At 27.1% G+C, this 24,530-nt stretch overlaps 1 protein-coding gene across 5 annotated transcripts; it reads right to left on the bottom strand.

The window, feature by feature from the left end:
* Positions 1-1,673: 1,673 nt before the first annotated feature.
* LOC114126607 (cystinosin homolog) lies at positions 1,674-18,608 on the bottom strand. Of its 5 annotated transcripts, XM_050202633.1 has the most exons (13): positions 18,515-18,608; positions 17,964-18,248; positions 16,912-17,873; positions 7,614-7,702; positions 7,452-7,542; positions 7,171-7,353; positions 6,272-6,412; positions 4,837-4,933; positions 4,650-4,769; positions 4,325-4,495; positions 3,821-3,938; positions 3,648-3,750; positions 1,674-2,883 (listed from the first exon to the last, which is right to left on the bottom strand). In XM_050202633.1, the coding sequence occupies exons 4-13, from the start codon at positions 7,681-7,683 to the stop codon at positions 2,769-2,771; spliced, it is 1,209 nt and encodes a 402-aa protein (XP_050058590.1). In that variant the 5' UTR covers positions 7,684-7,702; positions 16,912-17,873; positions 17,964-18,248; positions 18,515-18,608; the 3' UTR covers positions 1,674-2,768. The 5 variants fall into 5 exon arrangements, with proteins under 5 accessions (XP_050058590.1, XP_050058587.1, XP_050058591.1 ...); XM_050202630.1 differs by lacking the exons at positions 16,912-17,873; positions 17,964-18,248; positions 18,515-18,608 and adding an exon at positions 7,952-8,730; XM_050202634.1 differs by lacking the exons at positions 16,912-17,873; positions 17,964-18,248; positions 18,515-18,608 and adding an exon at positions 8,385-8,725.
* Positions 18,609-24,530: the final 5,922 nt, after the last annotated feature.

Below are 24,530 nucleotides of genomic sequence, written 5' to 3'. Positions count from 1 at the left end.
ACCCAATAAAATCCTCCTAAATCTTTCACATCTTTCTTGACCTCGTTCTTGTTTTTCCTGAGTGTCTTTTCTCCACTGGGATACTTTCTTTAACAGTTTTAAGTTTCTAACTGGGTTTTGACTTTTCTAGATGGCTAGGCATGTTTAAAGACATGCCTCTCTAGGTTTAATAAATTATACCTTTTTCGCTCACTCACGCCTGAAAGTGAATTAGTACGATAATATTATACTTAGAAAAACAAAATTGGTTACTGTTTGTGTCCAGGTCAAATAGTTATAATTTTAATTTTATTTTTAATAGTATTGGTACAAAATATAAATTAGATAGTATAAAATATAAAAATACCTACACTCTATAGGTAGTAGCAATAAATTGTTGGAGATTTAGCAAATTATCGCTGATACCCCGATTGATTAAGTTAACGATTGAGATACCTATCTATGAATGGCAATAATGTTAGTGATGAGCACTGTAAAGGCTCGAATAACACATCGTCATTTATATAAATTATTTTTATTCGCTTATAGATGATCGTATTTTAATTTAGATTTTAGATTTTCAACAAAGTGATGAATGTATTGATTTTAAATGATGTGTGTTTTTTGTGTCGGTGTACACCACAACTTGTCGAAATAATACTCAATTTAAACTTCAGGAGTGGTTTTCGATGGCAAAGTTAATATCCTTGGTGCAATAGAAGGTCAAAAGTTAGAAGTTTCCAGTAGTTTATTTAAAAAATCGGGAAAAAAACAAAAAAAAAGATACGCAAAATGCCAAAATGCACCATTGATTGCAACAAACTTCGTTTCTTATTTTTTTTAAATCAACGAACGTTGATTGTAGATGATGCGCATCACCGCAACTAACAACTAAACACAAATCACAGTTACCTAAATCGCTGTAGTGACAAACACATCAAATGTTGCAAACTCACCTTGATAAATAGTCAGTTTGTTAATTCATACAACATCTATTGGGCTTAAATACATTTTGTATTCAATTTATTATCTATCGCCAACGAATTAACACGTCAACTAGGATAGTACCTACACTATACACCACTAGACATTAGACACTGTCAAACATATGATACGACCTGAGGTTTTAACAATTACAACTTAGTAGGTAGGTACTTAAAATTAGAGATTATATTAATAACTAATATTACTAATGTAGGTAATATAGTATTATTATCACTTACTTAACTATTATTATGAATTACAATCCCAAATTCTTAAATTTAAGATTCCTTTAAGTGTAAGATAGCTATGACCATACCAATTATAATATGGAATAGGTACATATTATTAAATTGACCATTTTCATAAAATGGGGATAAGATCTTAGATTCATCGAGGCATTTTCTGGATATATTACTGCATACTTATTTTCTTCACTGTAGTAAACAAAAAAATAGAATTTAGATTTTAAACCCTAATTGTCTGACAAAACCATATGATAATGATTTATTGACACGCTTACAATGTTTTCATCAAAGGGATTTTTAACAATCTACACTGTGTAGTGATGAGAAATGTTCAGCAGTAAAATCGGCACACAGTTTATCAACAATTAATGTACACTAGAACTTTACAGTTGAATAATTGAAATTAGTAATATAAAATATAATTTTTTTCATTGCAAGTGTAGAAATAATTATTAAGTTCGATCATGACTCTGATATATAAAATATTATTTTATTATATACTGATAAATTATAATTGAGTATTGGAGTGTATAATAAGTAACTAAATTCAAATATGAAAAAATGAAATAAATTATACAATATAGGTATACTTCATGACAGTGTGTAATGTGTATACCTACTGAACTATAACTTATAATTATTCGTTGCTTTCAGTCTCAGGTAAATAAAATTTATATTTCTAATTGTTTAGATTCTAATAGTTCTAATATTGCTTATTAGTACTACGCAAATAAATAAAAAAAACAAAATATACGTTTAATATATTTTGTGTGCCAACTATAAACACTAATACACTATTATTAATTATGTATACTAATGGATTCTTATAAATATATTTATAAAAAAATATAATCAGTAAATGTCGATACATTTAATGTTACCACAAACCAAAATCTAATAATTTAATTATTGTATCATACTATCATATATTCAATTAACACTAATTAGTAATTATTAATTCATGCCTCATGGTTAATGTATAATAGTTAGTATCTGCTATCTAGTATAGTTGCAGGTATTAAGTAGCTATATAGGTGTATAATATGATAGTATGATACAGTATTTACATTTACAAAACTTATTATTCCATTATTTCGTAAATAGAATCAATAATCATACAATTATTACTATGGTAATAAATACCTTGAATACTTTTCAGTGGTTTGAGTGTGTTTATCATAAAATAGTATGTAATATATAATAATATAATAGTTATTGCATTATTAGTGGCAGGAATTAGGTGCACATTAGGGGTGGCTTTGAAAATAGCCGAGCACCATAATCTCTATAAATAGAAGTTTCAATCTAAAAAATTATGTTTTCCTATAAAAAGTGGTATTTCACATTTTTGTATAAATTAGTTATTAAAATATAAGTATAAAACATGGTATAAATATTGTACAAAAATAAATAAATAAATAAATCTTAAAATAACTTTGGTGTTAAGTAGATATTATGTTCAGTCTTGTTTGGATATACCTATGCGATTATAATGTTTAACATAATCAAACTAATGACTGAGATTAATCAAAGTCTACAGTCAAAATAATAATTTTGTTTTTAACATATCTGGTCATCTGATTTATCAGTTGGTTTAGGATGCTCTTCTGAATTAGTAACCTCATCCTCCACTTCTACCTCATTATAACTTTCAAATTCTGCATAGTTTACTCCACTAGAAAAAAAAAACAATAACAATAACAATAACAATAATAAATAACAATATTTGTATGCTTAAAATATTTAAGTGATACATTGTTGTTTTTTTTTTGTTTTTTATTTTTGAAGAAAAATACTAATGCTCTGAAATGTTTTTAAGCCTTAGAAATATTATTAATCAAAATGTTGTACATATCTAAATTAAAAGCATAAAGAACTGATCTAAGGAAAAAACGAGTAGTGATGAATAAACTAAAAAGCATACAAATGAGCGTATGTGATTTTATAATTGTTTTCAATATAAATTGAATAATAATAAACAAAAACATATGTTTGAACACAATACAATAATATTAATATTAATGATTTTTTTAAATAAAATATCATTATTCACATTAACTCAGTTGATTAAGTTAAATTTATAAATTAAAATTTACATGTTATACTACATAAATATACTAATAATAATAATAGAAATAATAATAATAATAAAAAAAAAATAAAAAATATTTATAATTTCAATACTAAAATTACGTGCAACCTGTGAGATCATATATTTTCGAACTCTTCGGACTGAAAATATTAAAGAATAAGAAGATTCATTAAGTGTACATTCATTTTGATAATCATTATATCACCAGAACCATTTGCAAGACATGGGTTACATTTTCCAATTATTCTTAAATGATTTTTTCTCAAAAAGCAGACGGTGGCTATAGTACAGTAAACATGCAATAAGCTACAACATGCACAATGCAAAATATCAAACGTGGCACATACCTGTAGAATACATAATGTTGTAAGAAGAATAGTATGTCGAAAATCACTGAAAGCAAACCCAAACCAAATTTGGTTGGATCGCCAAAAACTGAGGCCCAGTCATCTACAATGAAATAAAATGTTGATTAATTTACAAGCATAAAAAATAAAATAATAATAATAAATAAAATTACTGTAATTGTAAGCGTTAATAATCATCTGTAATATGCTAAGTATTCCTCCTGTAAAATCCAAGAATATGTTGCCAATACTCCAACCAATTGTACTTTTACGCTTATAATTCATTACCGCCTAGAAATTATTTATTTATATTGTAAGACACAAACAGTATAAGATAATCATAGGCTATTTAATATTATTTCATTATACTAGTATTTGAATATATTTTAAAACCCAAAATAAATTTAAATATGTATTAAATTATAGATTTTCGATAACAATGATCTATCTAATAATAATATTAAGTTATAGAGATGTTTATTTTAGTAAGTTATGATTTATCACAAAATGTTGAATAATATATATATTAAGGTGTGGAATGCGTTCCAAACAGCTATAATAAAGATGTGAAAATAAATGATTTCACAAGGCATGCTTTATGTTGTTGACAAAAACCAATTGAGCATTCTATTTAATAACTGGTTTGCATATTTTTAGAGGAAGAGTGTAACACATACTTGTGGAATGTATTTGATGAGCGTTATGGTCAACTTGATATATGAGCAATAATAAAGGAAGTCCAACCACACTATTTTTTGTAAATATACAAGAACTAATAGTACGGCAATTATTAATCCATAGAATGACATGATTGATTTAGCTGTTCGAGAAACCTGTTGATCACCTTTCTGCAAAATATAATATAAATATTTAATAATAAAACAGGACATTTATTAGCCAAATTAATTACATAACATACATGTTTTGTGATGCAATAATATGATAATAATGATAATATATTTGCATAAGTATTTTCATGAAACAATATTAACTAAAAGTTACCTCATAGCAATAACATTGGATCACAGTTATCAAAGTAGCAAATACAGCATGAATAGAAAAGAATATGTCATTTAATTGAACTGGATTTAGTCCTCGAGGATTTCGGGAAATGTAATCTTTCTATTTAAACAAAAAATACAAAAAGGTAAATAAAAGGCGATCAAAAAATATCGATTAATAATATTACTTCAATTTCAGGTATCCACAGGCCAACGTTGAACATGGAATATAAAATAAATCCAACCAAGTTCAATGCAATGAAGTCAAAATTTAAACCTACAACACTAAAAAATAATATACAAATTATTAATGTACTAATTATATTTTAATTTAAGCTGTGTGTGCTGCATAATGTTAAAAATTATCAATAATATGAAAAACTACATAATAAAAATTAAACATTTCAAATTAAAATTTTTGAAGAATTAAATTGTTTACATAATTGAAGATTTAATTTTATAAATACTGTTTGGAATAAAAATATGAATAATACAATATGTAGATATCTTTATTATTATTGCACAGGATTAATAAAAACCAAAATACAAAATTTTTCCGACAACCTATATCTGCTAATAATTTTTCATTATATAGGATGAGATCTTTCAATGAAACAACCAAAATAAACTTAAATACCTATTCGGTATTAGAGCATTAAAGTTTAAGTTTTTACTTAAAATCATTGAATTTTTAATAAGTTGTCAACCGTTATAACACTCATAAATTAAACATAATATGCTGTCCAACGGATGTTTACCGTGCAGAATAGATTAATACTTCACCAAATATAAAGTAATTACCATTAAAAAATGAATAATAAAATATTTCTTAACACAATACAATTTTTTTTTTTAGTTCAAAAATGTTAAATTACAAAATTGTAGTTTGTTAAAATATTAACTATTATACATTTTTAAATTATAAAGTATGTTATGTAAATTAAAATGAGGCTTCTTGGGAGAGTGTCTGTAATAATATCTACCTAGGAGGCCATACTATAATATAGTATATTACATAAGATGTCCACAAAACATTTGAGTCACTTACTATAGAAAGGGATAAATCCACTTTTACTAATTTTATTTTATCGGTAGTATATATTGTACTGAAGTAGGGTCATATTTTATTAAAAATTAGTTGCATATAACTAATCTAATAAAAATAAGCATATTAATAATAGTAGGTATATTATACAGAACCAACATAAATATATAATAGTATGTTCAATTATGATAAATATAACCAATAAAAAAGATTGAATGATTATTTTACCCATGATAACAATTATCAAAAAGCAATGAAATATTGATAAAGATTATAGTAATAATACTTTGTACAAATTAAAATATACATACTATACTAGAAAAGTGGTTTGTTCTTAGACAAATTCCAAAAGAACGAACAATAATAATACTTCTAATATTTTGAAATTATTAATAAATTGAGTCAGATATTACATAGTTATAAATTATAATCCATAAAAATGTATATTTTTTCTCATTTTTTCTTATAATATAACTATTAACTAACTATATATTTTTATATAATTCTTATATAATAAATTACACATTATTGATAATATTATTGTTATATTTGTTAAAAAACACTTTAGTATATGTTACCTTTTCCGTCTCCAGTTTTCATACATCTGAGGATAAAATGATATTGACCATGCAACAAAATAAACCCATCCAACAATAACACTGAATAAAGCCAATTCATTTGAATGTTGAAGAGTTACTCTAACAAAAGCATCACTGCATCTGTAATAACACAAACATTATAATACAATAATATAAAATATAACTGTGCAAAAACAAAAAAACAAAAAAATCTAACTTTAAAAATGTAATTATATTGTAATTAAAAGTGCATGAAATTAATAATAAACTGCTTAAAATGAAATACATATAATTTGTTTTTTTGTTGTTAAGAGTATTTGGATATGTGAAATATTTATTTATAAGTATCCAATAGGTATAAATTGGTTTTGTTATTAATTTATGAAAACATGTTAAGGTATTATTTAATATTTAGATTTCATAATAGAGAAATTATTATTATTATTATTTTTAATATGGTTTAAAATTTCTAATTTTAATGTTTTCATGAAAATACATTAAATTAAAAATAATCAATACCTATGTTATGTTAAAACTACTTTTCTAACCACCTCTGTTAAATAAATCATTAAGTGTAAGGTAATAGTAATTGTATTGTTGAGCAATATAATATAATTGCTGAAGGCAATCTGCAACAGACTTATGTCAAGGATGAATAACAAATAATAATAATAATATATAAGTACACTGTGCAGTACTGGATACTCTAAAAATTGAATAATACATTTAAAAATAGGCTTCTTGCCAGAATAACTTTTTCATAAATGAACTATTTTCTTTATAAATAAATCAATGACTTAATAATATAATTTTACAGATTCTTAAACTATAACTTCACTTGATGTTGAATACTTAAAATGTAATACATTAATTAAAATATAATTCATAGATTTTATTACTTTATGGAAGGAGGAAATGCATCAACTTTTAGTAAGTCGTGGCCGGCGTCATGACCAAACAACTCAACTGGCCAAACATTTGTACCTGTAGAATTAGTGACTTCTATTTTGGTAACATTTGTTGTCAGTAAATCTTTATGATTAGTGCTGAGGATCAATGTGGTATTTCTTAATACATTGTCCCTAGAATAAAAATGTACAGGTCAGATTAAACTAAAAAATATTGTAAGTAGACAACAAAACCAAAAATAAAAATAATAAAACATTGTCAAGGTTCTCACGTTAAGGTCAATGTGAGTGTTGTCGAGTCATTCACCAACAATACTAAATCCTTGGTGTTGAAGGAAAAACTTGCACATATCTGGGATACACCTGTCGGAGGAATCAATTAATGTTAATTTAAAACACACTGTACGAGAGTCGCACGATGACATTGTACTTACTGCAAGCGACCAGGAGAAACGCGACTCGAACGAGATTCCTCATGGTAAAGTTTTCAGGTCGGACGGCCATCGGTTGCAGACTGAAATGGCTAGGGGAAAAAAAATTTTTTTTTAATAACATTAAAAACGAACGCGCACATTCTCTGACGCAATTGCAGTCCAAACAACATATGCACTATAATAACGTATTGTAATTGTTTGTATTTACATAATATGTAACACATGTATGTGTGTACAAATAATTATTTGTCTAAAAAAATCGCTAAACCGCTATCGAACTAACGACGACCACGACGACGAATAGACGAGTAACGATCATTATTCGTTTCGTTAGGTACCTGACAACAGGGAAGCCGATCGGACGTAGTTGCAATCCGAGAAAGAAAGCGCCACCCACCGTATCCTTGATCCGCATACATCATACAAAATTATTTTATTGTTTTAATTGTAATTACGATGGATCCGCGTCGATCGATAACTCAAGTTCGCGACAATCCGCCCATTTTCTGTCGTGCGTATCAGAAGACTGACCGAGGTCGAATATTATATTTTATTGCTACATATTATTATTATGACAATAATTATTTTCGATGCGAATTACAGTTATCCGATTTTCACGATCGATCGGCTACCGTGTAACACGTCGTTATCATCACCGTTGTTGTTGTTGTAATTTATTCGAAGCGATACGCCAAACGGACGATCAACACAGTTGTCGTCGTGTAGACAGTGTCAAACCAGTCAAACTACGTTATTAATCTTATTGATTACCATCGCTATAAATCGACGGTGAACGAGCGAAAATAATATTAATATTATACTCAACGTCCATGAATTTCTGCACAGTTTTCGGCCGACCGTTATCAAAGCGAACACTCAGAACACAATACCGGTCTTAACGCGTCGAACGAAACTATTACGGGTAATCGCTAAAATATTGTAGCACGTCCGACTTCGACATGTAGGTCAGACGTACGCAAATTAAAGTTATCATTAGCCAGTGTATTAAAAATAGATGTTTAATAAAAAAAGTATTAATCGTTAATAGGTGGGAAACAATAAGCGATTATAATTGACTATTATAATAATGTTTATAATTCGATATTCGATAGAGACGATAGATTTTGAACGCGGAACGCCCGCGCGCTCGAGATAAGACGGGTCGTGAGGTGATAACAGTACTGCAGCTTCGGCACATTATTGTTATTATCATTATTATAACATATATTTTTATTATTGTTATCTCGGCATAATATTATAATGAAAATCTGCTCGACGGCAGCATGGCATCGATCCGATCAAAGCGTGTCGCATAATATAATACCTAACTATTATATTAAATGAATAATAATTATATTATTTTTTATGAGAATGTCAAAGGATTAATTATTATTGTTTTCTCTATCATCCACACGCTACATTGTACAGTTACTGGTTACTAATTTTGCGTTCAGCTTCAGCGGAGCCAATCGACTTGTCCGTTACCTAGTTTTAATATTAGAGAGAATTTATCTATTCTCAAACTCAGAGGTAAGAATATAATATTATTATCACCTGTGTTTGTACACTATTGGTTTTATATTCTAAACGGAGCGATAAACGTAAACCTAATGTTGATTTTATACTGAAGTACCTATCTATGTTTGTTTATATGATTTACAGTAAAAAAAAAATGCTTTGATATTCAACTTTGAAAGTAGTTTTTTATTGTAGTAAATTGGATCTAGTTGGTACTTTTGGGAGGTAAAAATTGAAAGTGTTCAGTGTTTTTTAAAAAAAAATCGGAAAAAAGAAAGATAACTAAATTTTGATAAAATCAAATTTCTTATTTCGCTGTAGTTCAAAAAAGCAAAAAGGAACCTCTTTCAAGCTATTTATAACCAAAATGTATAATCATTTTTTCATTAAAAGTGTTTTGCTCGGTGTGCAACATTATAAATATTAAAGGTATACCTACTTATTATGCACGACTTTTTATTCAAATTTAAATTTTTAACAAAATTTTTCAACAATTTAATTAACCTATAATAAAGCAATTTACATTAACATTGTGATTAGTTAAACAAAACATTATAATGATCTTAGTGTTCGTTATTTGCGATACAATATTTGGCAGACCTTGGTTGTCCAAATAGATACTAGTGCTCATTGTAAAAATATATTGTACGAATTTTGAGAATCGTGAGCTCTCTATAACAATATTAAAATACTTAAAAACATAATATCATGAAATATATTTAGTGATATTCGTTGACGGACTGTATCCGTTCAGAATTGTTTTTTACATAGGTTATATTGCAAAGTGTAATAATTGAATAATATACGTCTTATCATTCAATCAAAATTTAACACATCCATTAGTTGTTAAAGTGACCCACTCGACACCTATAATATTACTGTATACAGTTGACTACAGAGAAAGCGGTACCCACTTGCCTATTTTTTACGGTATTTTTACAAGTTTTCTATGATATTTGAGCATTTTTAAATATTTGAATACTTTAAATAATATATTATCTACGGAAAACGCGTAGATATATATTATAATTCCATTACCTATGTAACATAATATATACTTATACTGGTCACTACTACTCAGTATTTATAATATTTACGTCATTTATTACACTTAATACCTATTACCTAATAAGTAATAATGTATGATACTGTTAATTATAAGTACTATTTTTAATCAATGATAATACCTACTCATGTATTAATACATAGGTTACTTGTAATAATAATAAATTATCATATTATGTTTATCCACAGCGTGTACCCCGTGTTTAGCCACCTAATAACAATCAAATTACTGCAGTGCACAACAATTATTAAGATATTAATATGATACCTATATATCTATCACAAATCCGCCAACGATAGTTATACACCCACTTCCTGACTAAACTTTTAAAAAATCTTACTGTTGTTTGAATACTCGATGAAAATTATGGTAATTATTTATTGTTAAATTATTTACACAATACATTATTAAGCTCTGTATAAAATATGCATTTACCTATAGTTATTTATAACTTATAGGTATTAGTTGTTTCAAACAACATCAATTTAATAATTATGCTAATGAAAAAAAATTGTGATTCATTTTTAGTTTAGGCAAGCCAAAAAATGTTAAAAATTTTAATAACTATGCAAGTCGTAGCTACCTGTAATTATGTGTAAGAAATCATTTATCAATAATATTCATTGAAAAAAGTTAAATTAAACACGCCACTGTGGGGACAAACATTGCAATGATACACAAAGTACATGTATATTCATATATATTTATACTACGGACATCCGGTAGACTGTGAACTTATTAAATAATTTCCTAAAGTGATCATTAATTAGTTCAAAGTTAAATTAAAACGCGATTAGTCAAATATTTCAGTAGTCCACTAAATATCAAACTTTTAGTGAAATAATTTTGACACATTATACACAAATATGATTTATGTTATAAATTATAATAATTAAATAGCTGTTTTAAGAATTTAAGATCGAAAAAGTTTTCATAATAAAAGGAGTTTTTTCTTATTAGACAAAACCATATAAATTAATTGAGTTAATACTACACGAATATACCTATTATTAATAATATAATAATATATTTATCATGGCTTCAAAATGAATTCAATTTATGTTTGATTTTTTTTTTCAATTCTTTATTTACGTAAATATATTATTGTATTGAATAACAAAAAATACCATCTATATAAGGCCAAATGAAAATCAATTCCATATTTTTTTAGATGACAAAAATTAATTTAATTAAAATAAGAATTTAGGTTTAAATTTATTATTTTTTTTCAAATCTGTTTATGTAAATTTAGTTAAAAAATTCAACCTGTTGAGTTTTTTTTATGTGATTAGGAAACATGATTTTTTTTTTTTAAATTACCAGTCCTAACTCAAAAGATTAATTTTTTTTTCTGATTACACTCTCGATTTAATTAAGTTATGTTAACCCAAAACATTAAAATATATTTATTTTATTTGTTGTTTCATGAATACATACTTGAAATTATTGCTAAAAATCATTATTATTTAATGGCGATATTCTATAAAATAATACTAGGTATGTAAGGTTTATCTATACAACATTACAGGCCATGGTCACGAATGAAGATATTTTTAACAAAGTAAAATAATAATAAAAATAGATTAATATCTACTAAGTAGTTTTTTTGAAATTCTTAAAATATTATTTGTTGAACATTTATAATAATATTATCTCGAATATATAATAATCTTTTCTTAGTAGGTAATTTTACATTGATGCTTATAAATAGCTGTCAATATTATAGTCAATCGTCATTCGTAGTAAGTAGATAATTAGCTTAAGAATAATAATTATAATAATTTAACTTTTAAGCTCGTTAATACTATAATTGAATTAAAATCACCAATTCATTAGTTTATATCCCTATATAAGTACTTATTACATATTAAGTAAGTATGTATTAATTTGCAATTTGCATTATAATTTACATTGTACCTATAGATATATTAAGTATTCGAGTGTAATATACAAGTGTATTATTGTTTTATTGGATGATGTATTATTTCGAATGGTTTCACAATATTAAACAAAAAACACTATACCTAAAACTGTTAATTATTTTTTAGTTACATATTAATGTACATTTAAAGATGTATAACATTTTCAATTTAAAAATCTAAGGTTTCAAAATTTAATATCATACCTATGACTCTCATACGTTTTTAGCTTATAACAATTTAAAAATATCGAAAAGACGTACATATGTTTCATTGTAAGTAATAATATAAACTAGTTTTAAGCTATTGAAGTTCGAAAGCCCATTTTTGCGCACACAGAATCGATTTTTCATAGGTACATAAAGATTTTTATAGAATTTATGTTGAATTTAAACTAACTATGCATTACTAGGAAACTTAACTGTTTATCTATGATTTGATTTTAAAATAATAACAACACACAGTACTCAATTAACTGTTCACGCTTATCTAATATTTAGATTTTTTTTTTTTTTTTGAAGGGTGGAAAGCAGAGTCAAAATATTTAGGCAGGTACCATTTTTACTAAAAAAAATATTCGTGTATAGGTACCAGATAGCTTTAGTATTATTATAACTTTGAACAAAATATGAAAATATTACCATTATTGTTTAGTTAATTTTAGGGGAGAGGAGGCTTGAAATACTTTTGAGAGGTTTAATTTGTCCTCGATTATATTTCCACTGCAGATTACGTCAATATATAATTAAATAGTAATTGTAAAACTATACAAATACCATACTTTTTATTTCTAAATGGTTGTTTTTCAAAAATATATCATTGTAATTTGTAAAGACGTTGAATTAAAACAAATAACTAATACAAATTAACATTGGATTTTAATCGTATGGTTAAATTTGAAAATTGAAAAATAGTACTAAAAAAAATTAAGATTTAATATGACATTTATTTTTTTTTATAAAAAATTGACTTAATGTTTATTTTAAAATTTTTAAACGAATTGTTTTTCATTAATAATGATTCGTTGCATTTAAAAACTATGTTTGGCAAATAAATTATTTAAAAACTAAAAAAAATAACTATTTGTGTATAACCTTATATATAATTTATGTTGTCATATCCAAAACTACAAATGTTTAAAGAAAAAAAAATACACTATTTTAAAATTCAGAAGTTTAAATGTTAAGCATAGTATATTAAGTGTGAATGCAGTGAAACTTGTAATATATTCTATTGAAATATATTAAGCTTTAAACTTATAATTATTGGTTTGTATATTTGAAGGATAGGGTACTGATACTCTTGTAAGTAATAGTGTTGTGATTACTGATTAGTGACCACTAATTAGTGATCATACTCCGCTCATAATATATTTTTTAGTACCTGTACCTACTATAGCCTGCATTTCCAGTTTATAAAATGTGATACGTAAACATTATTAAATATGGCTCATTATACTCGAAAATAGCTTAACATAAAAATATTTAGTGAAATAGTAAAAATATTACAATGTTATTATAAAAAAATCGAAAGACTTTTAAAATTTAAACATTCTTAGTCTCTTAGATAAATCCTGATTGCTCTATATAGAATCTATTTAATTTTGCATGGTTATACTTTGGATAATTATTTAGTTATTAAATGTAATTTAAACTTTAAATCTTAGAAAAAATATAAATTTTGCATAGCGATTAATAATTATTATTAATTATACTTATAAATAACCTTACATTATCATTTAATGTTTTTGTCTATTTTAAGTAAAAACTAAAAGTATTATGAAATTCATTAAAAAAAAAACTATGCTATTATATTCATGAAAATATTAATAATACCATTCATACCTTATATATTTAACACAAACGCAGTTACAATATTTAAAATAAATTTGTGTTTACCTATATGGCTATATGTATTAATAAAATAATTATTTAATAACGATAACTTCTACATTATATAGTATAAATGATGTCTCTAATAATTGCTGGTAAAAGTTTTTATTTTTTTAATTACAAAAATAAAAATTAAATCACTAAAAACTATTTAAAACCCTCTATCAGTGGAGTAACTGAGTACGGCACGTAGGTATTGCAGGGTATTATACTAATTTATTTTATACAATGAATCAGAAAAACATCCAAAGTAAAAAATAATTAGTAAAAATATTCATAGAAAATTATAGCAGAAAGGGAAAAATACCTGAGGAAATAATATCCGGAGTATATCAAGTTGTACATTACCATTAATTTAATTGATATACCCAGCTTAGTGTATACAAAATTATGATAATGATAGTGTAATATCATTATAGTTATTAATAGTTATGACTAATTAGTATACACAGTGATTTTTTTTTTATCAAGCGTAATTTACTTTTAAAAATGTATTCTCAATAAATAATAATTCATTTTTTATTTACCTATGTCCAATACAACCTTTTTTAGTTATTGATCACTATATTATACACGCGTATTAATTTGATTTTCTCATCGAGCATTTTATTGAAATCCACATGGTTTGCACATGTTTTGTGTATGGATTTTAGGTACATTTTATATTTTACCATTATTGGTATTTTTTATTAAAATTTAAAACCTAACTGCAGATCATAGTTCACGGCACAAAAGAGATATTTTAATAATTATATTATATACGATTATACGAATATGTTTTATCGGTAAACGCGTTATTCAATTGAAATACTTGGATATAATAAATAATAAAAATATTCAGTGTAATAAAAAAAAAAAACATTTTGTTATAACTGTCTGTATCTATAGTGTTGTAATAGCTGTATCCCGATTTATTATTATCGATGTTTTCATCGTGATATTTAAAATTTGAATACAAGATATTATAAGTTATAGTTGTAGTCACTGGTCTGCAGTGGCCAGAATATTAAATTATTTTAACGACAATACTCGTTTCCTATATAATGTCTTTTTTACAATTTAGTCAGAAGCTGACTACGATTGATTAATTTGTACGAATTTTAAGGACATTAAAATAATTACTCTGTTTTATCGATTTGTATATGTTTACATTCCAATGTGCTATGGTATTGTTTAGAGAACAAACACTTTACTTTCAACCTGACAAGGCGCACTGAAGTATCTACCATAGGTATTGTAATATTGTTATATCTACGCAGTATGTACAAACTGTTTGAGATATGACACAAATCCAAACTGAACTCCCGGTAAATAATTATAATTCAGTACTCAGAGGAATAGTTTATTAACCAATAGGGTACCTACCAAATATTCAATAACCAACGGTTGTGCGCCTATCTAGTTGTACTTTAACAGCTGACAGACGAAGTGTTTGTTATTATTTGTCCCACGTGTGATTCACTTGTGTTATGTCAACTGCTCTAGATCAATTAATTAAAGCTTATTAAAATAAACAATTTAAATAAAAAACGAACCGATAATAATATTTTATGCATTAGTATTATTCACGTGTAACATTGCTAAGTTATTTCGACGTTTTACGTAACATATTATTCAGTTTATATATGTATATATATATATATAAATATTATATTAACAAATTAACATATAAGTTAACTTAAAATTCCAAAATAACAACTTAACCTCTTATAGTATAAACTACTACAGTAGTTATACTCAGTAACTCTGGAGCAGTGTGTCTCGGTCCGAAAGTTAGACCACACAATATACCTAGTACTTTTATAAATTCAATTCTAAATGAAATTCTTATAAAAGTCGATAAAATCACAGGATAAATAAAAAATAACAAAATGAAAAATAAACATCTCAAACAGGACTTTTGAAGTTCAATGCTCTCCGCACTTGTTTACAATGTAACACTGAATACCAGCAATTTTAAATTTTAAATTTCGGTTCATCGATGTATTATAATATCTAGGAGCCCATAGACCATTCGAATGAAGAAAATATTGGAATAGTTTGATAAAATATAATTTACGATTTCGTACATAAAAAATATTTTATGCATAAGCAATGCCTCACCCAAATAATATCTATAGTCTATACAGGTACGATTGTAAAACGTAGGTACTTAAATATAATAATATTAGCGGCAGGTCGAATAGAATGATCCGATCTATTTGTTTGGACTCGGTAGTCAGTGTGCGATTAATAAACGCGCTTATGGTGAAACGTGATCCCGTTACAACTATTGTACACCGAGTTTATTGAAAACGAAGAACAATAAACTTAATTATAATAATTATTATTGAACGACATACTGTTCGAGAGCTATCTATCTACTATTATAATATCTATGTATTCACGGACAGGCGTAATGTAATGTTATTATATTATTACTGTCATTTTCGTTTAGTAAATTTACGAAAGAAAAACATCGGAATAATATTATGATTTCTAATAATTATTTATATAGAAGTATAATAATATATACTTACACCGATGTCATTATAAAAACGAAAGCGTAAAACAGCTTCCGCGTGTAGGCAACACACAAACAAGAACATATTATGTAAAATATTTAAATATTTAATTTTTCCATGCGATGAATAAACGACGTTATAATAATTATAATAATATATGGACTTTTTGGAAATCGAAGCTATGACGGTATAATTAGTCAAAAAAATGAAAATATTTTAAAATAAAATGCGTCGTATTCTATGAATTATCCTGCAACGTCCAGAACTGCACTGTTGCGGAGGTTTCATCCGATGATCGCATTATATTATACGACTGCAAAATTCGAAAAGTGAATTTGGCGAGGCATAAGAAATAATAGAACGTGGTACAGTATAATACGTAATATCATGATTACTTACCGATTGTTATTGTTATAATATTATATGTTGCAGTCGACTGTTATGCTCCGCGGGCGAGTGGTGCGACAGTCGGCGGAAGACTGACGCGAGATTGTCGTCTGTTCCGATCGATAATCGTCTTCGGCGATTAATGCGATGCGGCTTATGATAATATTATAATATTATCAGCCTTTGATCGCCCGGCGGTGGAGGGAACGTATGTAGACGACTCGGCGGTAGCTTCAGACGATTATGATTATAGTATGATATTAACGTTGTTGATAAATCGCATTATTCCCAAAGAATGTATTATTGTTATGTGTGTGTGTGTGTGTATTATAATAATAATATATAAAAGCGCAATTGGAATGATGGTGGTGACCGCACTTATGAGATGACCTAACCGGACGGTCGGCTTGCGTCAGATTCGAGGAAGGCGAAGGAGACGAACAAGAATGTATGAGAATAAGATAAAAGAATAAGAAAATCGACAAAAAACGATTGTAAAACGTAATATTATGTTATAATCATATATAATAATGTTATGTACATGTATTTTAATCTATTTAGATCGACGTCCGTTTTATATTTTTATCGGCAAAAAATAAATGTAGTATAATATTATTATATATTATCATGTGTATGTAACGACCGCGCGTTTTTTAAATAAGAAGAATCGCGGAGGACCGGCGCAATCGCATTATCGAAGAGGCACGCGGCGGCGAGTTTCAAATAATGATCGCGAACGCGACATAGTATGCCGCGACCAACCGTCGTCGTATTAATGTTAGTATTACAATAAACAACAATACTTGGTCGGTTGCCGGTGCGACCTCGGAAGCCTTTCCCGCGCGAAATTTCGTCACCGTTTGCGATCCACTCTTCCTCCAAACCGGTGCGCTCCTCCCTCCCGTCAAATTCGCACTTACTAGAAGTCTCAATTTTTACGCGCAAGCAGTCCCGCGGGCAATGTCGTCGATACACTAGAAAAAAAAGTTAAGGAGTCTTAAATTTTATTTTTGGAAAAAAAATCGAAACTATTGCCGATGATTTCCTTTCTTATTTTTACTTACGTTTTTCACGCGAACAAAACAAGACTGCTCATCTGTTGCACGCGATATTGCAGCTTTCCTTGCAAAAAGTTCGAATTATGTAACAATCGATTCGAATTTTGTATTTTGTATGTTTTGATTTTATTTTTTGGCCTTGTTGATGTTTTATCTGTTATGCCTGCTGTTTCATTATAACGAATTCCACTAATTATAACATTTCTTTATAAGCACCATGTCTTATGAATTATAGATAATAATCTTCATTTTACACAGGCTGTATAACTGTTAAGGTTTATTAGTACCTACCTATACATATCGATCTAAATTAATAATTTATCATAGGCTAGTTTGACTTGTTTAATTTAAAAAATATTAAATGCATATATTTTAGTGCACTTATAGTTTATCTTAAGGGTTATATAAATTATGTTATAATTTGTTGGGATTTTAAACGCATTTTTTAAGGTCTGAGAGTGCATTAAAAGCTAAGCTACTATTACAATTATTATTATTACTTATATAAAAACTGCTGTAATCGAACGAAATTATGATGAATATTGTTATAAACTTACAAACATGCTGTAGTACATAATATTATGTAGATACGAGTGGTTTGACCTTATCACAAAACACTATAGGTACTCAGTATTCGGACGACGGTTCGTTCTCGCGTCGCGAACGTGAACTGAAAAAATTCACAATTTTGTACCAGGTTCGTAAGCACACAATATTACATAAATATATCATAATACATCTATATCGTTATAACAGTACTTGAAATATTGTTTTCGAAATCAAAAATAAACGTCGTGTAACGATAGACCTTGAACCCGCGAAACCGTAAACAAATGTTCGAAATGTAACATAACACCCATTACCGATAAAATGTAATATAACATTATACATAATATTATAATACGTGTGCATCTACATAAAACCGGTAATCTGATAATAACATATCAATCGAATATCCGTTATCTCCGTGATTTCTTACGTGACTATAACTGGTGTGAAATTTTTTTAGGGCGGAAGTAAATAAAACGACTAAAAGACAAGGCATGGATCGATTAAAATAAAGTGTACGATTTATAGTTTCCTATACAACTGTTCGAATGGTACGTACAGGCATAGGATGGTGTAAAGTCTAGCAGGTCTGCAATGGCTGTAGTTTTCCAACGAAAATGTTGTAAGAATTTCCATCTAGCTTAGAATGAATGCATACCATACTGCTGCGAATCTTTTGATAGAAAACTTAATTCTGAATTGTATTCCTGTCCAACCAAATACATTTTGATTAATTGGAAAAGCGACCCAACGTAAAATATGTCTAATACAAAGTAGCAGATCTATTAAAATTTAGAAAAAAAGACGAAAGGATAACAGATAATGTTGATGATTGATATATAAATGAAAAAATTGAATACCTATCAAATTAGGGTGAATGCGTAAAAACTGTTGTGGTTTATAGGTTTCTGGACTCAAAAAACTACAGTATCGATTTTTGATGAAAATTTCAGGGATTGTTCTTTGAAATATCTATCAGGAATTTTAAATAGTAAGTAATTAAACAATTTTATTTTAAAATTTTTTTTTGATTTCATGCGTTGCATATAAACTATATTATTAATATTATAAACAAAAATAAAAAGTACAGTATTTTAAAATTGTCTCTTTTATAGCGAGTACACTTTTCCGGTTACCTCGTGGAGTTATTATATACTTAAAACGAAATACAGCACCAAGCGCATATCATCCATTGACCTCCTCAGTCGAATTAGTCACCAACATTATAACATTTCCGTAAACCGAGTTACACAAACACCAAAATATACCGTATTTAGAGCACGGTATTTTATAATTGTTAATTTTTTTCCCGGACGAAGTCGGGTATAATACAACTTAATCGTGTTTAAATATTCCAGTAGTCATTTTAAGTTATTATTATAATTAATCACCTGCGGGTAAATTAAAGAATACATTTTTTTCACCGTAAAGTGATTTTAAAACAGTCTCAAAAATTCATATCCCTCTCCTGAACACGCGCTACTGACGTTTATGATACACGGCGCGTATAGTCGTATAAAATTGTAATGTGTGTTGATGATCATCGCGTTTATATTAGCGAATAATTATAAGACTCACGAGGTCACTAAATCGCTGTGTACGGGTTTATTTCAATAAATTCGCTACCAATATATTATAATATTATGAATACATTATATGACGCGTAATGCGCGACAGCTAGCCGGGCTATAAAGTGGGTCGCAGGAGAATAATATTATATTATATTATTCTCATTAACGAACAATAATTTATACCGTCGTTTGTGTCCACAACGCCGCCACGTGCAGTATACGCGAGTATTCCACATGATATTATAAACGTTATTATTTGACCTAAACCTACACCGCCGACAGCGTGTACGTGATTTTTTTTTTAAATAATTATTTATTTTTTTTCTAAGAACGCGTAAAAAATGAAATTAATAATGATTTGGCGATGCGCAAAACACGTGCATAGCCTGTATAAATATATGCGATTTCGTCGTAAACATCAAACAATGGTCAACAGACAATATTATTATAATATACTAATACTATACATTATATTGCGTATGTTTAAATTTGAGACATTATTGGTTAGCGGTGCTATTTTAATATTAAATTATATTATAATATGTAAATTATACGTACATCGTACACACGAGTTGTTCAAAAACAAACATCACCGTTTATACAAATAAATTAAATATTAAACTGTTATTTTGATATTCTCCTGATTAGACATGACAAGCGAATACCACAGAGTTTGCTATAAAAATCAAACAATATACCTAATATTATATTTTGTGTGGTGTATGAATATTAAGTAAATGAGCGCATGTCTGTGTGATATAATTTACGTGATAATTATATTCAATGTCGTAAGTTATATGAGAAATTTGTTTTTGTAAGAAAAGACTATAAAAAAGGTCTTTTGCAATCAAACAGTCTGTTAGGAAGTTATTAGTTTTTTGTCCGGTTTATTTTCAGGCTCATTACATAAAGGCAGACAACCTTAGTGATGTTCTTATGAGTGTACTTACTGCTTTAGAACTTATAGAAGTCTTAATCTGGTTCAGGTGTATACGATTATTTTTTTACACCGATAATCATATCATTGTACGGCGCGTTCTTCGATATATATTATGTTTTTTTAACGTTTAAAGTACATTTGGGAAAATCAGAAAGATTAATTAATTATAACTATAAAAAATTTACCGATTCCTTTCTTAGAACCTGGGAAACTTAAAAAAAATAGGGATGTCACTCTGCTGTATTGGAGATGTTGAATAGAAACTCGAGTTACTTTCTCGCTATTGAGTAGGTAGGTATCTAGGATATGATAAATTTGAATTAAATTATTGTGTACGAAAAATGTTTCTAGACTTGTCAGCTTATATTTCTAAGGATATTTTATAACATGTTTAATGTTTATATTTATATTGGTAATTTATTTTCATATTATTAAGTGAGGTAGATTATAAAATTTTTTTCCAACAAAAAATCGTATACATTGTAATAAAGTAATTTATTATTACAAAATTATTTTATATTATATTAATATTTGTTATTAACGATCAAGTAAATATAGGTGCTCCGTTGAACGATATGAATAAGTTTGTCGTTAAAAGGTTAAAATAAATATATAAACATTTTGCAATTTATTATGTATGATAAATAATATTATACGGAGTGTGAAAAGTTTCAAGTCCATACAAAAAATATTTTTTTGATTTACAACCAAATAACTTAAAACGTTATATTTAATTTAAATATCTAATTTTGTCAAAAAATTAACTTGAAATGAATAGGTACAGGAAAAAATATATTGTGCACAGTATTATTTATTTTTAATATCTTTTAGTATCAAAACTAATGAGAAATATAAAAAATAATAACAAACATAAATTGAAAATGAAAAAGTTGAACATTTAAAATATCTAAACATAGCATACAATAGTGAATAATATACATAATAATATATATTATTAATTATTATTATAACAAATTATCGCGTTTGCGTTATATTAGAACTTATATATAAATATACGGAGTGTTACTTTCACGAATATTAAACTAATAAAATAAATTTTTAGGGAAAAGTGACCTAAGAGTTTTTTTTCTTCTATTCAAATTAAAATATTCTATAAAATATTTTTTTTTTCAAAAATAACGACTAAAATTAAAAAAACCAGAAACTTATAGATAATATTATATATTGTGGTATTCTTTGCAAACGCCAAGTTTTGAATGCGAAAAAATATAATATCATATGTCACATGATGTTTTCCCTGTTTTGTCATTTGGTGTTGCAATAGAAAAAAAATTTTAAAACCATACATAGTTATTGTGTTTCATTGTTCAATAGACATCTGCAACAAGTGCTCGTTATTTATCAACATTTAAAAGTTGTTGACAGGTATCGTTTGCAAGTACGATTAATGAAAACATTGTTATGCAACTACAGTGCAAGTAATTTTATTTGTCTATAATAGATTGTTAAAAATATCTTAGTTTTCTAGGTCAAAAATCTTTCAAATATAATACATTGGGTTCATCGTAAATTATTAAATTATTCTCATACCATAAAAAATCTTGAAAACATATTATGGACATAAATTTTGTATATATTTGTAATTGAAATTCGACGAAATTGGATAATAAAACGAAACATTATGATCTCTTCTCTAAAAGTTTTAGCTATTTGTTATTCAAAAATATTTATCTTAGAGACTATAGGAACTTGAAACTTTCATGTTTATGAACGTACATTATTAATTATATTTAAGTTAGTTTATAGAATATTAAAAATAATTCAAAACTCTTAACCTCTAATGATCTTATTTACACCGTTTTAAGATTTGTAATTATGGCTTATAACGCATTATAATAATATAATATAAAATTATAAAACTATTATTTTATTAAATATATTATGCATAAGTTTTTGGAAAAAATTAATTGAATACCTACACCGTATAACTACTAAAAGAACAACATATTGTATATACAACAATTTATTAATAGTATTGTTACTTACTAGGTGTTTTTTTCAGTCCTGAGTCCTGGTTTGAACATCAAGTCGAAACAGTATTATAATGTTATACTGTAAAAAGGTTAATACGTAAGGTTTAGTAATACGCACCTTAAAGCAGTTCAAGTAGTCAATCTCACTCAGTATTGTGACATCTTTTGTTCGCTGCTTACTTTTGTATGTGACGGTAATTTGTGATCGTTTTAAAGTAGTCGGGGGTTCATGTTTAAAACGAATTATACAATAAGCCTTTTTATTCCATAAAATGTGGCTTATACTTTAAAAACTACTAATATACAATATAATATGAGCATTATGATGCATAGCCTAAGATTAGTATCCTTTAGTAGGGCTAAGGATAGATAGTTGAATAGTTTCAATGTTCGTTATATTTGTTCTTTCCTTTATGAGTATTTTTGTCGTTCCGTTGATAGTATGATATGCGTTTAGATGATTAGAATCTTAATGTGTATGGTGTATAAAAAATATTATTATATAATATTATAATATTATATTGTGTATAAATAAATACAATTAATTATTTTATATCTATTTAATTAAGGTTTAGGTTTCGTTTTACTGAAAATTGCTATGAAATGTTTATAAAATTGTACTATTGGCATAAAAACGTTCGTTAGGTATTCAAACAAAAATATCTTTAGAAATTAACACTTCGTTTCCGATCAGAATCCGTTTTTCATGTGCTATAATGACTTATTAAAAATTAAACACGTATTAACAGCACTGACCGTTCTACTCGTTGACGATGTAGGTATACTTGAAACCCTTACCATACAGGACCGATTTTGTTTGATTTTTATATTTGATTATATAATTTGTTAAATCTGTTATTTTATGGGTAGAAAATCTTTCTAAGTAATTCCTACAGGAAATATTCCTAAAAACTCGAGACGAAGTCCGTTTTCGTGATATCAGTACAATCTCTATAGTAATTAGACTTTTTTCAGTACCAAACTATACGAGTTTTTCTGCTCAGAATTGTGTTTCGAATTCGTGAAGATTTATCATGGTTTTCAAATAATATTATACTACACAAAAAACGCTTGCTCCCTTGTAACTTGGCTCGTCCAACTTTTGGATTACCTACGTTATATGACGTCGACGCATTATTAATTCGATGTCTCACAATAAATTCGAGCCACGACAGTAATATTGTAGTGCATATATCATTCGGGCTGTCGTGTCGTCCAGCTAGTACAGAACAATAACGCGTATATCTTTAACGGTGATTAATTGGGTTGCACAATCGTCGGGCATCGTCCGAGTTTTATTTTTACAACGATCGAACATTCTTAGTCGACGGGCGCGATAACAGCGGACTTAGGAACCTATTAACCTATAGGTACCTTAACTATCGGCTACTGGAGGAAACGAGAAAAAGAGGCCAAAGTGGGAAAATCACAAAAAAAAACTTCATTAGTAAATTATATGACGTGTAATGAATTATAATATTGTATATAGTAATGTAAACTTACCGACGCTTATCATCAT

Source organism: Aphis gossypii, chromosome 3 (genome assembly GCF_020184175.1).
Source record: "Aphis gossypii isolate Hap1 chromosome 3, ASM2018417v2, whole genome shotgun sequence".
NCBI classification, from domain to species: Eukaryota; Metazoa; Arthropoda; class Insecta; order Hemiptera; family Aphididae; genus Aphis; species Aphis gossypii.
This window is presented reverse-complemented; position numbering and strand designations above follow the sequence as displayed.

Excerpts from the sequence above, each read along its gene's own strand:
- LOC114126607 (XM_050202630.1), bottom strand. The coding sequence starts at position 8,028 with ATGCGGATCAAGGATACGGTGGGTGGCGCTTTCTTTCTCGGATTGCAA. Across the intron at positions 7,354-7,451 it reads ACACTCACATTGACCTTAAC|GGACAATGTATTAAGAAATA; the intron begins GTGAGAACCTTG and ends TTTTTATTCTAG. Across the intron at positions 2,884-3,647 it reads CAACATTATGTATTCTACAG|TGGAGTAAACTATGCAGAAT; the intron begins GTATGTGCCACG and ends TTTTTTTTCTAG.